The sequence below is a fragment of the Toxotes jaculatrix genome, chromosome 20 (genome assembly GCF_017976425.1).
Source record: "Toxotes jaculatrix isolate fToxJac2 chromosome 20, fToxJac2.pri, whole genome shotgun sequence".
NCBI lineage: Eukaryota > Metazoa > Chordata > Actinopteri > Toxotidae > Toxotes > Toxotes jaculatrix.
This window is the reverse complement of record NC_054413.1, coordinates 12,761,274-12,775,262: the sequence shown is the minus strand read 5'-3', so window position 1 is coordinate 12,775,262 and position 13,989 is coordinate 12,761,274. Positions and strand designations below refer to the sequence as shown.

General features: G+C 38.5%; 1 protein-coding gene across 8 annotated transcripts; it reads right to left on the bottom strand.

The window, feature by feature from the left end:
* Positions 1 to 32: 32 nt before the first annotated feature.
* mak (male germ cell-associated kinase) lies at positions 33 to 13,972 on the bottom strand. 8 transcript variants are annotated; one of them, XR_005896546.1, is made up of 17 exons: positions 12,823 to 12,947; positions 10,693 to 10,799; positions 10,410 to 10,515; positions 9,281 to 9,335; positions 8,846 to 8,967; positions 7,682 to 7,764; positions 6,796 to 6,928; positions 6,460 to 6,631; positions 5,604 to 5,771; positions 4,703 to 4,963; positions 4,304 to 4,512; positions 4,043 to 4,182; positions 3,333 to 3,479; positions 1,363 to 1,482; positions 994 to 1,056; positions 561 to 772; positions 33 to 462 (listed from the first exon to the last, which is right to left on the bottom strand). XR_005896546.1 is itself a non-coding variant. In XM_041065837.1 (16 exons), exons 3-16 carry the CDS (start codon positions 10,511 to 10,513, stop codon positions 612 to 614), a joined length of 1,938 nt encoding a protein of 645 aa, XP_040921771.1. In that variant the 5' UTR covers positions 10,514 to 10,515; positions 10,693 to 10,799; positions 13,873 to 13,972; the 3' UTR covers positions 33 to 611. The 8 variants fall into 8 exon arrangements, 7 of the variants coding, with proteins under 7 accessions (XP_040921771.1, XP_040921773.1, XP_040921770.1 ...); XM_041065837.1 differs by lacking the exon at positions 12,823 to 12,947 and adding an exon at positions 13,873 to 13,972 and having other exon boundaries at positions 33 to 772; XM_041065839.1 differs by lacking the exon at positions 7,682 to 7,764 and adding an exon at positions 8,230 to 8,309 and having other exon boundaries at positions 33 to 772.
* Positions 13,973 to 13,989: the final 17 nt, after the last annotated feature.

Here is a 13,989-nt window from a genome sequence, read left to right as displayed (position 1 = left end):
CTTGTCCTTTTTTTTTAAATGAATGCACTATAAACTTTCATATATTTATTTGTATAAAAGGTTTACAAAATGTTCAGTTTATGCATTGCATAACAGAAAGACATTTGAAGTTGCTTTAAAATATTCTATGTTGATATAATCCTCCTTGTAGCCATTACATTGAAAATTTTCAATTACTTACACTATAGTGGATAAAAGTAGAGAGAAAGCAGCATTGTAGTATCAGTTGATAAAAGGCTGTTAACATTTCGTGCATCAGTAGTGAAACAACTAAAAAACTGAACTGAAAATGAACTAAAACTAAGGTTAAACAAAAAGAAAAGCTATGCTACATTTAAATCCTATTCTGAATATCCAAATGCTAGAAGTAGTATTGGCTCACTCTGGATCCTTCAGGAACACAGTGGTATTGTCTTGCAGACAGTTATCAGTCTTGATTTAGCATCATGGCAACCTTCATCTCTGAAACAGAGATACTATGCACATGTAAACTTGATCATACGTGTATAAGATCATCTTTATGTAAGCATTTATTAATTTTATCAGCCAAAGTTGTGTACCTGTGGCAATGCTGCCCAACAAGCAGAAGTTGTAGTGCCTTCTTCTCTGAACTACTGATTTCCACCATACTTGGACGTCCAGTCCACCCTGCCATGGACAGGCTGTACAGTGGGAGCTCTGGTCAGGAGACTTCCAGAGGTTTTCCCCAGAGCTGAGTAGCTGCTCCCCTTCATCTGGGTCCTGTCTGTCCTCCTCTTCCAGCCCTCATAATCTGGAACAACATTCCAGTTCATCAGTTTATCTATCTCCACTATCTACACAGTCAGGTATCTGCTATCTTCTTTAACAGTATTTTTATATTTAATGCACTAGAAAAAAATGAAGGGCAGCTTTTTTTCCCTCTACGAATATTTACAGTTATCATAGAAAGCACCATAAAATAACAACAATAACACAAAAAAGCTAATAGCATCTATAAGAAAATGACAATACCTTCACTGGTTTCACTCAAAGATGAGTTGGATTTGGGCTTGGGCTTTGTAGCTTTTGGTTTGTCTTTTTTATTATCAGGAGAAGAAGAAAGATTTACTGAAAGAGTGAAGAAGGAGGAGACAGTAGTACCAGCAAATGAAAATATTGCAAGTGAGAAAGTGGAAGCAAAAGGAGGCCAAATGGTGCAGACCAATCATGCAGCAAACACATAATGCTTACTGATTCCAGAAACTGTTTTTCACTTAAGAATAAGACTTGAGCCCTTTGAGCCAGAGACGATGGAAATTGTGCCTTTTTTTCCCTCAGAGCAAAGTTATTTGGTTAAAAGCATGAAGAGTCATTTTTCTGGCTTTAAAAATAAGGCCTTACTTGTGTGCTGCCCCAACATAGGAGCAAGTTGGATTCGCTGCCCCACTGAGCCCACTTCTTTCTTTTGGAATGAAGGGATGTAGCCACCAGAGAGGCTGTACTTGGTGCTTACAAAGTTCCCTATAAAAGAAGAAAGACATAGTGTGTGGGTCTGTTTTTGTTTTGTTTTTTTACCCACCTAGCCCCAGCATTGGCTTCTAGTCAACTTCATATAAGTTAGTTTGAAAACAGAAGCACATACAAATGAAGAAAACTAAAATAAACACACATAATAGATGTTCTCACACAAGCTGATAATAATAATTTGTGTGACTGTGTTTGAAGTAGCTACTGCATAACTACAAAGGACACAAACAGATGAATAAGGCCAAGTGACTTAAGTCATTCAACTTTTCAAGTCACACCATTGATCTGCCTCACCAGCAGTCAAAGATGGTTATCTGTATAATTAGTCAAAAGCCTCATTGTTCCCATATGAAGATGTTGTGGTTGTAGTGCAATTTACCATCTATTTAGCAACTGGAGTCCTTAGTTCTTGGGTTTAACTGTGTATTTATACCCTTGTCTCCTGCAGAGCCTTTAGAAACTGTCTTCTTTCACATGCCAAGTCACTGGCTGAATACCTGAAGCTCGCTGCATCAGCTTCCATGCTGGTTGCTAGTTTGTCGCTTTACCCTCAATCTATTCTACTAACAACAGCTACAATGTTTGTAAACAAAAGAGCTTTAGAATGGCTAGCAACTAACAGTAAAGGAGTCAGATATGTTTAAATGTATATCACTGCTTCAAACCATAAAACACAGCAAAACAGTTCACAAGTAGTTTCAATGAAGTACCTTTGGAGAGATCAATTTTCTCCAGTATTCTGTCTTTAACAACAGTTTTCTCTGGTGGGCTATCCATAGACTTAGAGGCATTCTCTTCTAGTCTCACAGTTAAAAGGTAACGTTGAAGGAGATGTGCATGCAATCAGAGAAAAAAGAAGAAGAAAAATAGAAATGGATGAGAAAACAGAAAGAAAACAAATATGACGAACGTGTTAGCACTGATAAAGTTGGATTTCGGCTTAAGATTTCTCAGTTAAAGAAATGTTAGAACATTTCTTTAACTGAGAAATCTTAAGCCATGAGTAATAGGTGAGTAGAATCAAAACAAACAGTGTTTGTGTGTAAATGCTGGGGCGGTGGGACATATGAGCAGGGGGTGCAGTTGAGGGGGCCATTTAAACACTTGATCTTATACCGACAGTCAATCTCATGAATAAGCAATGGGGAGGGAGAGACAAGGCGAAAGATAAAGAGACAGAAGAGAGGGACGGAGGGAGCACAGCGGGGACCCGTATTGTGTGTCTGTCTACATGACAAATGATTTTTAGAGGTCTCCCATCTCTAAATTCGCAGACACTTAGGCTCACTCCTAACACCGCTTTGTCCATGGCCCCGTAACTACTGATCAGGAGACGTTAGCTGCATCATTATCATTTAGAGCTTTAGAGGACAGTCTTATATTATGTAACAGCAGATGACACTGACAGTTGCCAGGTTTCCACTGCATGGCAAAAAGAAACGAGTCACTCTGTAGTCATTAATTATATCGTAGAAGAAGCAGGTTGAATGTCGGATTTGTTGTGAAATATAATGACTTAGCTCATTTATAGATTCTCAAAAAGAGTATTTTTTTGTCTTTGGATATCACAAGTCTGCACGTTTTATGTGAGGTTCACATTATAAAAACCATGCATTAAGTGTTTTTCTTCCATTATGACAAATTGGTTTTGGATCCTATAATTTAGAATATTTTTCAAAATATACTGGAATACAATCATTCAATTCCTTTCTACATTTTAGGAGCTCTATAAACCATTTGTTAGACTTGATTTCTTTAAAATGTTGGTGAAATCTGGAAATCCAAGCTCCCTCTCTAGTACACACTCCATAAAACCTCTACATTAAGACATCAGCAGTCCTTACCTGCGTTGGTTCTGGTGACAGATAATCCTCCTCCAATAGGTGCAAGTGGTTTGTTTACAGTGTTTGAAGAGTTCTCCCACAGATCCCGCAGCGTCATACCACTCAGCTCCTTATCTCCTGAGGACATCTGATTTTTGCCTATCAGCCCTTGAAGCAACAAAAATAAGGTGATGAAAAAAAAATCAGGTTACAAATAGTGAAACTAAAAATAAATAAAATAAATAAAATAAAAAAACTTGCTATGCTAGAAGAAACATTGCACATCAGGTGACGATGATGACCTTATTAACATTAATTGAGTGGGGCCAGTTACATCTACCAGCAGCCATACTTGACAATAAACCATGACATAGAAAAAAAAAAATCTTAAAAATACGAGGGGTGATTGATAAGTTCATGTCCAAAGGTTAGCAGGAGTCAATATCGGAAAACCTAGGACATTTATGTTTCAACATAGTCCCCCTCCTACATTTACACACTTGGAGCATACGAATCTCTACCTAGTTGGCCTCCAGGAAGTGGCCTACAGCAGTGATCATGTCATTATCATCGCGAAAACGGTGACTAGGAATTTATCAATCACCCCTCATACATTTTTTGGTGACACAAAACCAAAGAGAGATATAAAATTGCTTGTATCACACCAAGTTATGGTGATCTTTTTGCTGTGATAAAGATGACTTAATTGGCTGTTTGTCATGCTCTCTTACCAGGCAAGTACCGTGACTGGCTGAGATAGTGTTGCCGTGCAGCTGATCCTGGAAGATTGTAGTCCATTTGGCCTAGCTTAACATTGTTGGGCAGCTTGGTAACTGTGCTGAAGGAATACAGAGGTTTCTGTTCCTTGGGCCTGAAAACAGAAACCAGGTTTAAAGGTCTGTGCCCCCCCTAAAAAAAAGAATCACCTTGTAATATTCATAAATTTTTGTCAAATTGCCAATACACTTCTGTTAAGATATTCCAAAACTTACTGTGAGTGGTGCTCCTTAGGGTTCCTCTCCTCCTCTGTGTTCCCCAGGCTAGGTTTATTGGAGTTGGAGGTGATGGTCTCTGACGGGTCAGATTCCTCCCAGCTATCTGTGGTCTTGGCCATCGTCTGGCCCCAGCGACGACGACTGCTCTTCAGGGCCCCCGGCACACCAACACCAACGCTGCCCTCACTGCCCAGCAACGCTGCTTTCTGCAGAAGACGACGATAAAATCTCTGTTACTAACTTAACTCCAACTCTTACTCCTTTGGAATTTATGCATTATTATTCTGGCATATCCTGACAGCCTACAGTATGTACCTGCATAATATTAATCCTTTCATTATTTCATTTAACAAGAAATACAATAAATAAGGTTCTGATTTACACAGAAACACTCACTGCATGGCTGACACCTCCTGGTTTATTCTCAGCTTGGGGCACAGGGATCTGCTGAAGAGGCTGTTGATGATTTTGCTGCTGCTGTTGATTATTTCTGAAGGAGGGTGTGGAGGCTTTGGACTCAGAGGAAGACTGCTGGGGATCAGTCTTGGTCTCCGAGACCTGCTTCTGGGCCAGTGGCCGAGCTTGGACTTTCTTGACCTGGCTTTGAGGACGAGGCCCTAGTACTTGGCCTACCTGAAAGTACGGGTAACGCAGGGCCTAGCAAGAGAGAGAAAGAAACACAGATTGCTAAACTGTTATTTCTATTATTCTTTTGTATTCTTTTTAGTACTCAATAACACTAGAGCCGAGGACTCATCTGAACCCTGTATATACAAACAACCTGAATCAGACCATTGTGTAACTTGCATGCTGAATCCTGCATGGAGGTTTAATGCGCATGCCATCCTGATAAACACAGACACCAATCAAATATAATTATTTGGCAGAAGTAGAAGTAGAATATATAATGAATGACTTTATTCCATTCAAGCAATTATATCTTTGCTGTCTTAAGTTTATCATGAAGCACAAGTGCTTTGATAGACAAGGCTAAAATTAGATGTGTATCCTACCCCTGGGAGCTTTGTAAGCAGAGAATGGAAAAGCATTGTCACTCCCACTGGAACTGGTACTTCCTATGTAAAGCCCACAGAGTAATTCAACTGTCTCACTGGAGTTTAAATTATGTCTGTGTAATCATCACGTGATGTGTATATGTTTACATGACATGGAGCACACATGCAGGGATTCAACACTTTGCAGTGATAGAGGGAATGAAGTACAACTTAAGCACTAATTAAAATGGCTACTTAAAATGATTCTTGTATCCAAGACTTTGAGGCTCAGACTTGCCTACCTGTACAGCAGTGGGTCTTTTTTTGGGGTCCCACTGCAGCAGGTCTTTCATCAGGCTGATCGCCTCATTGCTGGCATTGGGAATCAGGGTCTTTAGGTGAGTCGGCACACACTGGGGGAAGCGAAAGTTCATGGCAGAAGCTAGTTGGTAGCCCTCTGGCCAATCTGCCTAATGGAGGAACAGATCAGATTATAAATATAACAGAGATTGAGTATATTTTATTTTATTTTGCTAGTGTTTATATTACAGTATCTCAGTGCTGATGTTTTATATTTCTTAGGTTTTAAAAGGCACATGTATCATTTGCATGGTATCATGCGCCTATCAGGCTATGAGCGAGAATTCTTCACCTGAACACATCATAAATAATGTATAACTCTAGAATTCTCTACTACACTAGTAAACCCAGAACCTTGGAACCCATACTCCCATGACCAGTGGCACTGAATGCCTGCCCATGTAGTGGAGGTTACATACTCAATTCTTGACCAGGTTGTTCCAAAAATGGGCTCTAAACGATTTCTGCTCAGCAATCAGAATTAATAGTGATGGATTTGAGGAATGCATTTGAAATGAAGTGGCATCCTGGTTAGTATGGAGTGCAGTTAAGCTGCTTTACACCACAGAAATTTTTTATATGACCAACATATTTGCTCTAAATAGATTTCTTCCTATCACTGAAACTTTCAATTAATATCTGCACCTGATAAGTTTGGGGCATTAATGACTGAAAGCCTGAACTAAGGTCAAGCATTTCTTACTTGTAAGTTGCTTTGAATAAAAGCGTCTGCCAAATGAGTAAATGCAATGTAAATGCTTTGCAATTTCCACCTCTCTCCATTCAGTTTCTTCTCACTTTTTTGACAGTGCCCAGGACTTGGCAGATCTTAAAGATCTCATCCACTTCACTGTTTCCAGGAAAAAGAGGTCTGAGTGTGTAGAGTTCTGCCATAATGCAGCCCACAGCCCACAGATCAATTGGAGAGCTGTAGGTAGATGACCTGAGCAGGACCTCTGGAGCTCGATACCTTGAGAGAGAAAATACAGTACTTAAATAAACAAACCGAAAACTCATCACAGTGTGATTTTTACAAGGATATATCTTTCTTGCATGCTTTAACACACTGTAGTTGATGCATAGGCATTCTTTTGAATTTTAGATGGCTACTGATGCCTAGAAAACTGCTCTTACCATCTAGTTGATACGTAGTCTGTGTAGGGAGGTTTGGAGCGGATCTCTCTGGCCAGTCCAAAATCTGCTATTTTGACCAGCTCTGGACCCATGCATAACAGATTCTCTGGCTTCATGTCTCGATGAAAGAAACCTGTACAATAGTTAATATCAAGCTTTTAGCCACCTTTATATATATATATATATATATATATATATATATATATATATATATATATATATATATATATATATATATATATATATATATACACACACACACACACACACACACACACATATTTTATTTTGTTATTCTGCAGTTCTATTTCATTTTATTCTGCTGTGTAAAATTAAGACAGCTGCTTTGCAATAGCAACAGGTTTGAAGGCCTGTGTATTCACGTTGCAAGTATTTCACAATAGCATTTTCATTATCTACAGAAACCCGGGCCACACATTGTTTTTCTAACCTTAACCCATCTATTTCAGCTGACAAGCAAATTGTAGATATAGCTGCAGCAGTGTCATATGATTCAAATTCTTTTCATTAAGAGACCTGGGAGTTCAATACCTTGCATCATGCAGAAAAATGCAAATATTATATGCCCCATTGTTAATTAATGTAAAAGTAAATGACTCTTGATTATAGTATACATCAAGGAGCTACAATATTTGATGTCATAAAAAAACTCATCTTGGTCCAGGTCTCTGTGGAACATCTGTAACCTCTAAATCAACATACCTTGTGGCCATACACAATAAAACAGGCATATTTTCACATGTAATTTATTATTGATGGTCTATCTGAGGGTCACACCGACTTTTTTACAACATCAAACACACCACCCAAGATAAAGGTCACGCTACTTTTTGAACACAAAGACTGACAGAGAAAAGCCTCTTACCATGCTTATGTACAAAAGCCAACCCAGATAGAACTTGAAACATGATGTTCCTAATTTCATTCTCTGAGAACATCTTATTCTCTCTAATGGCAGACCAAAGAGACAGAGACAGAAAGGAAAGAGGGGTAAAAGATAAATTAAAGGAAAGGCGTTAAAAAGGAAGAAAAGTGCATGCACTTCTATTGGATGTGTGGAAGCATGGGTATATGTGGCACATGACAGCTAATTGTGAATGTGCTTGGACTTACTAAGTTTGTATAAATAAAAGTTTTTATATAAGATTTTGAAATATTGCAACTCTACATCTGAGGTATCCACACATCCATTAATTATAGAATTGAAGAGCAAAATGTTAGATGAGGCACTTATGAAGGGTTCACAAACTACAAGATTCTGATCAATTAATCACAAATTTGATGATTCAGGACTAGCTTTGTAGTTTTCTCATTACTTTGACACTGTGCAACTGTTCAATGAATCTTGCAGTATGCAACCACTCTCAAGCACTTGCAAGGAATGAACGAATGAAGAGAACACGGTACACCTACCATGTTTGTGAATAAATGACAGGCCTTGTAATATCTGAAAGCTTATGTTTCTTATCACTGATTCTGGGAACAATTTTTTTCTGTAAACATAAAATACATAAAATTCTCATGAACCCGGTAGTGTACGCATTATTACATAAACAGAATTGTTTGTCTTTGCATGTAGACACTAACTTGTCTGCTTTTTGCTTTTGGCAAGCAACAAACCCAGGTGTGTACACGTGCAGTGCACTCCCGGGATTTCCAAACTAGCAATAACATCAGGGTCTCCCCCAGCGAGGGTGTTAGTCAGGTGGCAGAGGTATACAAGTGAGGACCAAATTTAGCACAGGTGCAAACTTTTGAGAGTATGGTGTGGTGACAGAAATATTAAATATTCCACTGGAAAACCATTGGATCCTATCAGATAATATAAATTGCATCACAAATCCTATTAGTGTCAATAAGAGTCCGTTTTTGGCAAATTGGCCACATCAGGCCTTTGATCCAACGGAAAAGCTCCTGACCAGATGCTGCCATTTGAAAACTATGTGTTGTGGTAATGATTAAAAAACAGTAGACCACTGTGTTTTATAACAGAAATTTGTATTATAAAGTGTGATATTTCGCTTCTTACCTGTCCTTCATAAGCTGGTAGAGGTTCTCCTTCATGTACTCAAAGACAAAGTAGAGATGATCATTCTCTCTGATGACCTCCTTCAGTTTCACCACATTTGCATGGTTCAGCTTCTTCAGTGACTGGTGTGACACATATTGAAATTATTGAAAAAAGTAGGAAAGATAGTTCTCATATAATTGTACATTTAATTGTACATTAATTTAATTGTAAATCCAATTTATGTATATTTAATAACAAGTTTATAATAGAGGGTTGCAACATTCCAAAGGCTATACATAAAGGAAGCTTTTTGGACAGGTGTGACAAGGAATACTCATAATGTTTAAAGAACTGCTGTGCGTTACATTCCCGAAACCACACAGCAACATATTTTCACCTCATGGCTTTCACTGCTGTAGTTCCATAACGGACTCCAAGTGTCACCGCCCTTACCTTCACCTCTCTTAGGTTCATGCATTCTTCCCATGAATAAAACTTCCTCTTCATCCTATGAAAGATAAAAACAGCCATTAAAGGAAAAGGTACATCATATATGTGTATATACTAGAAGAAACAGAAGATTTTAAATTATACCTAACATACTGGAGTGTCACTTTGTGCAAAATTCTTTTGTGTGTTGGCATCAATAATTCAGCTCTTTTGAGGTGTCTCTAACTTCAGCTTCTTTCATTTCATGAGCAAACCTGCAAAAACCTTCTACTGGAAAGTGATATGAATCGATGTTCTAAACCTTAAAGGGCGTCACCACTGATTTTGTTTTACTCATCCTGACACAGTGACACCTTAAGTTGTCAGTTTTATCACAGTTTGCGCTGTTATGTACATTAAAACTACACACCAGCTGGTATATGGGGGAAACCTTTACGATAGCTTGTCTACCCTGATCAACATTACCTCTCCCGTCGGAATTATGTAAGAGTTACAGAATGTCCAGATGTCTTTTTCTACTGTCTGGGCACCTGCCAATTTTGGTCATTCCCTTCCACAATGTCAGGAACCTGACACACCCCCTCTACTTTCACTGCCTTTCACCACCACCGCATGTATTGTCTTGCACGGTAACCAAATGATCAACCGGTGGACACATCTCCCTGGTTTCTCATCTATTATTGAACCTTGCTGCCACGCTGCTGAAACAAAGACATGAAAGCTAGTTTGTTTGCCTTGGTGGTGGCAGGAAACCAGCAGCCCTTGGTCCTTAACACCACTTTTATATTTTTTTTCTCTCTATCACATTGTTTTCATTTAATTTCTCTAATCTATATTGTGATGACCTTTTGGGGATGATTACTAATGATTTTATGCAATATTTAATGTAAACCAGGGGTAAACAATATTTACTTTGAGATAATTAGTATCAAGCTTGTTCTTGCTCCTGAATCGCATTTAAAACTAGAGGAAGACGACACTTAGACTATATCACAATATTAAAATAACCAAACACTCACACATTAGCTATTCTAAGACTACACTATTTATATTATAACAATATATTGAAACAAGGAGAGACAATATTTAAATCCTAACAAAAACCAACAAAATAAACAAAACAAATCCTCACCTTTTAATAGCCACCAGTTCTCCAGATTCGTTGCTTCTCCCCATCAGCACACTGCCATAGGTACCATCACCCAGCTGCTTCAGGGTGGTGTAGCGATTCATCATCTCTAAAAATGGTTGTGGAAGCAGACTTCTGATTCATTCATCAAATTACTTTCCTATTTCCTGTTCTATTCAGCTGAAGAAATGTTCTGTCTTTGTTTCACCGGCAAGCCAGTTTCTCAAGAACAGTTCAAGTGTTCCTTCCCAGAAAGAAGGATTTTCATTTGTCACAATGGACTCACCTATTCTTGAAGTTCAAAACTCATCTTGCAGAAACTGATCCACTGTTGGAAAGGGTAGATCCTGCTGATGTTGGTCAGCCAGCAGTCGACATTGTGCCTTTACCAGCCTTCAGTGACAGGAGAGAAACAAACATCATTGACAACAGACACAATCATTTGAACTACAAATCACACAAAAAGTATTTTCCTTACCCCTGAAAATCCCTGTAAAACAGGATTTTTAAGTGATCTGAGGACAAAGAAAAGCTAAACTTCTTCTTGTTTCTTACTTTATGAGAAGGAGTAGGTGTGTGTCACACTAGAAGGAGACTCCAGTATGACTACCCATGGGAGATGACATAGGCAGCCCTAGGCAGATTAGCTCAACAGGGATGTAAATAGGATGTTACATCACTGTTGTGCTTACCGGCATCCACTACCTTCCCCAAGCACCCTGCCTGGCAAGAGGATTTGACTGACGCCACAGGCCACACTGATCCTACTATTAGGCTGTATATTCAGCCAGATAAATTTCCCTTAAGACTTTTTCAAATCTACTGAAGCAAAAACAAGCAAATAAGCAAACCCTTGGTAAAATAGGTTGTTATACTTAAGTAGCAATGACATACTGCATTTTACTCCAGGAAAAACTGCATTGCTGCCCACTGATCTGCTTTAGGTTGCAACATGAACATTTTCCTTACTTACAAGAATTTGGATAATATCCATATATACCTTATAGACAATACAGCAGACTGAGAACCCACCCTGAAAACCTAATTTATCTTTTGTATGGAAGATTCATGGGTTGGGTTGGGTTGTCTGATACATGTTCAGTTCCTCAAGCAAAACACGCAGTGAAAGTCTGAGCCCTTGGTGGTGCCACAAAATGTATATCATGATATATATATAATATAAATCTATACACTGCAGCTTTTATGATATGGTGCTGCATGTCTTCCATGTTTGTAGCACATACAGGGTTTCACAAGTAACATCAATGCCATAAGAGTGGCCCAATTCTTATTCCACAATTTGGCCATTTGATTTATCCACCACATACACATTTATTAACTGAACAGGTTGGCAGTGAGTTGTACACTACTAAACAAACTTTTCTGTTGACGAGAAGTTAGAAAAGTAAGACTGACGCTTCTTTTCTTCATCAATTCAAATGAAGTTTGTAAATTTCTTTCAAAGTTGATGCAGGTGGAGCTGATTAAACAGAAGTTGTCAAAAGTGCAACTGCAGAGCTTAGCTGAAAAAAATTAGCTATTAGCTATTTTTATGAAACTTTAGCAAAGGTGGTGCTTTGTGCTTGAGTATTGACCTGCAGTATTTAGGTTAAAGGAAATACAGTTGCAAGTAAGCCAAAGGCAGCTAAACAAAATGGGAGTAGTGTTTAATTCCACTGAATGGGACCAGGGACTACCATCCAAAGAGAACGTCCAAACTGGATTTAGCTTTGTGACTGATAATCATTTAATGAATGAATCAGTGCAATCAGCATTACATAAATGATTAATGTTTTGTTGACGTTTTTCCACACTACATGTGGCTTCCCAATTCTGTTTTTTTCCATAGCAAATTAGAAATTCTTCTAAACAAAACCCTGCTTGATATCCAACCGCTGAGACAATAAGACAGGTAGAGAGGCCAGCCAGAGGACTGCTGGTCTGCACTCAGCTTTCACATATGGCAATCTGTTGCAGAGGGATTTAAAGGGAATTAAGATGTGTCCAGGCCACATGACATTACGAAGCTATTGAAGGTCAGTTACATTGAAAACACATGTGGATGCTAAACCTACAGTAGAAAAGAAACAGTTAAATTTAATCACGTGAAATATGATAACTTGGTAAAATAAATGAGCACTTTTATTCCCGTAACTAACTCCACTGGCATAGCCTACACATTCCACTTAACCACAACCACCCGTAAAGAAAAAAAACCATTAGACTTTCAGTTTATATTTTGATGAAGACTATAAAATACTGTAAATAAATAAATAACCCGCGTAGTTTGTCAGACAAAAAAACAGTTACTATGGTTGCTGACATGTCAGCTTTGACAGGTCAGTTCCTCAACCTTTTCGTACCAGCGTGTTTCTTCGTGTCAGCCCCCTCCTCTTTTTCTCAGTTTTAAACTCACCATTTAGGGGTATAAGTTCCTTGTCACGGTCGTTGTCTTGGCCTCCTGACAGCACCAAACTTCTACCGATAAATTTCACGTAGTATTTAATCCCAACTCTTACGACGAGGTGCGAGTGCGCGCGCGTGGCTGCTCCCTATGGAAACGTAAACACAAACGCGACGCTTGTTTAAACTGCCAGGTGCCAAGTGGTGCGTGTGTGCGTCTGTCTTATACAGTCTATGGTGTGCGTGTGTACGTGCGGGCAATGCTTTGTGGGACTTGTTGTCCTTGTTGTGACTGGTACTACGGAAGCCGGTGATTTTTTAATTAATTCGAAATTTTAATTGATGTCAATATTTCACGTAGAGAATTTGCGCAGTTCCTAAAATATTTTAAGTCCCATCTCTCCAAATAGATTAATCATCTGATTCGGACAACACAAAGGTTTCTGGTTTGTTTGTTTTGTTTTCTCAATCATAAGATATTTATCTGCAAATAGTTTCTTCCAAAAATATAACTGATCAAATTCAAGGATGTCTGCCAAAGAAGGTATGTTACTAATTTTCCAGAACACCGACAACACGAATGTTTGGTAACTGAAACAGCAGCAGAGCTTTTATTTTACAAGCCCTCTAAACACAGTGGCAGTTAAAGCGCTGCGCCAATAGATGGAGCTGTAGTGTTGCGATTGCCCAAATTATTAAACCGTTTGATTCACCCATTCCCAGAAATAAAGCTGCGACGCAGGTGTTTTTCCTGCCTTCCTCCCTTTCATTTGACACTGATGGGGAACAAAACACACACACACACATACATACATATAAATATAAATATATATGTATGTATGTATATATATATATATATATATATATATATATATATATATATATATATATATATATATATATATACACACACACACACACACATACATCTCCCCAATTATCCCCATAACCCCAATTAACATAAGATCCCCAGCAGATTCGTAACACCGGAAACTCCAGGGGGAAGAATACTCCCTTTAATGCGCTGCTCTTTAAATAGCGTGGAGAGATTAACCAGACGTACCATTAGGAAAACCAACCAGCTGGTCCTCATCTCTAGTTTCTTTGCTCCAGCGAAAGTGTTTGAAACACAAAAAAAGTAAATCTCACTTTTGGGTTTCTCGACCGAGCGTGTTTTGAA

Bases quoted from the DNA above. Each gene is read 5' to 3' on its own strand.
- mak (XM_041065837.1), bottom strand. From the start codon at position 10,513: ATGATGAATCGCTACACCACCCTGAAGCAGCTGGGTGATGGTACCTAT. The intron at 3,480-4,042 runs GTAAGAGAGCAT...TGTTGCTTCAAG, and splicing joins CCAGTCACGGTACTTGCCTG to GGCTGATAGGCAAAAATCAG. The intron at 1,057-1,362 runs GTAAGGCCTTAT...ATAATAAAAAAG, and splicing joins TATGTTGGGGCAGCACACAA to ACAAACCAAAAGCTACAAAG.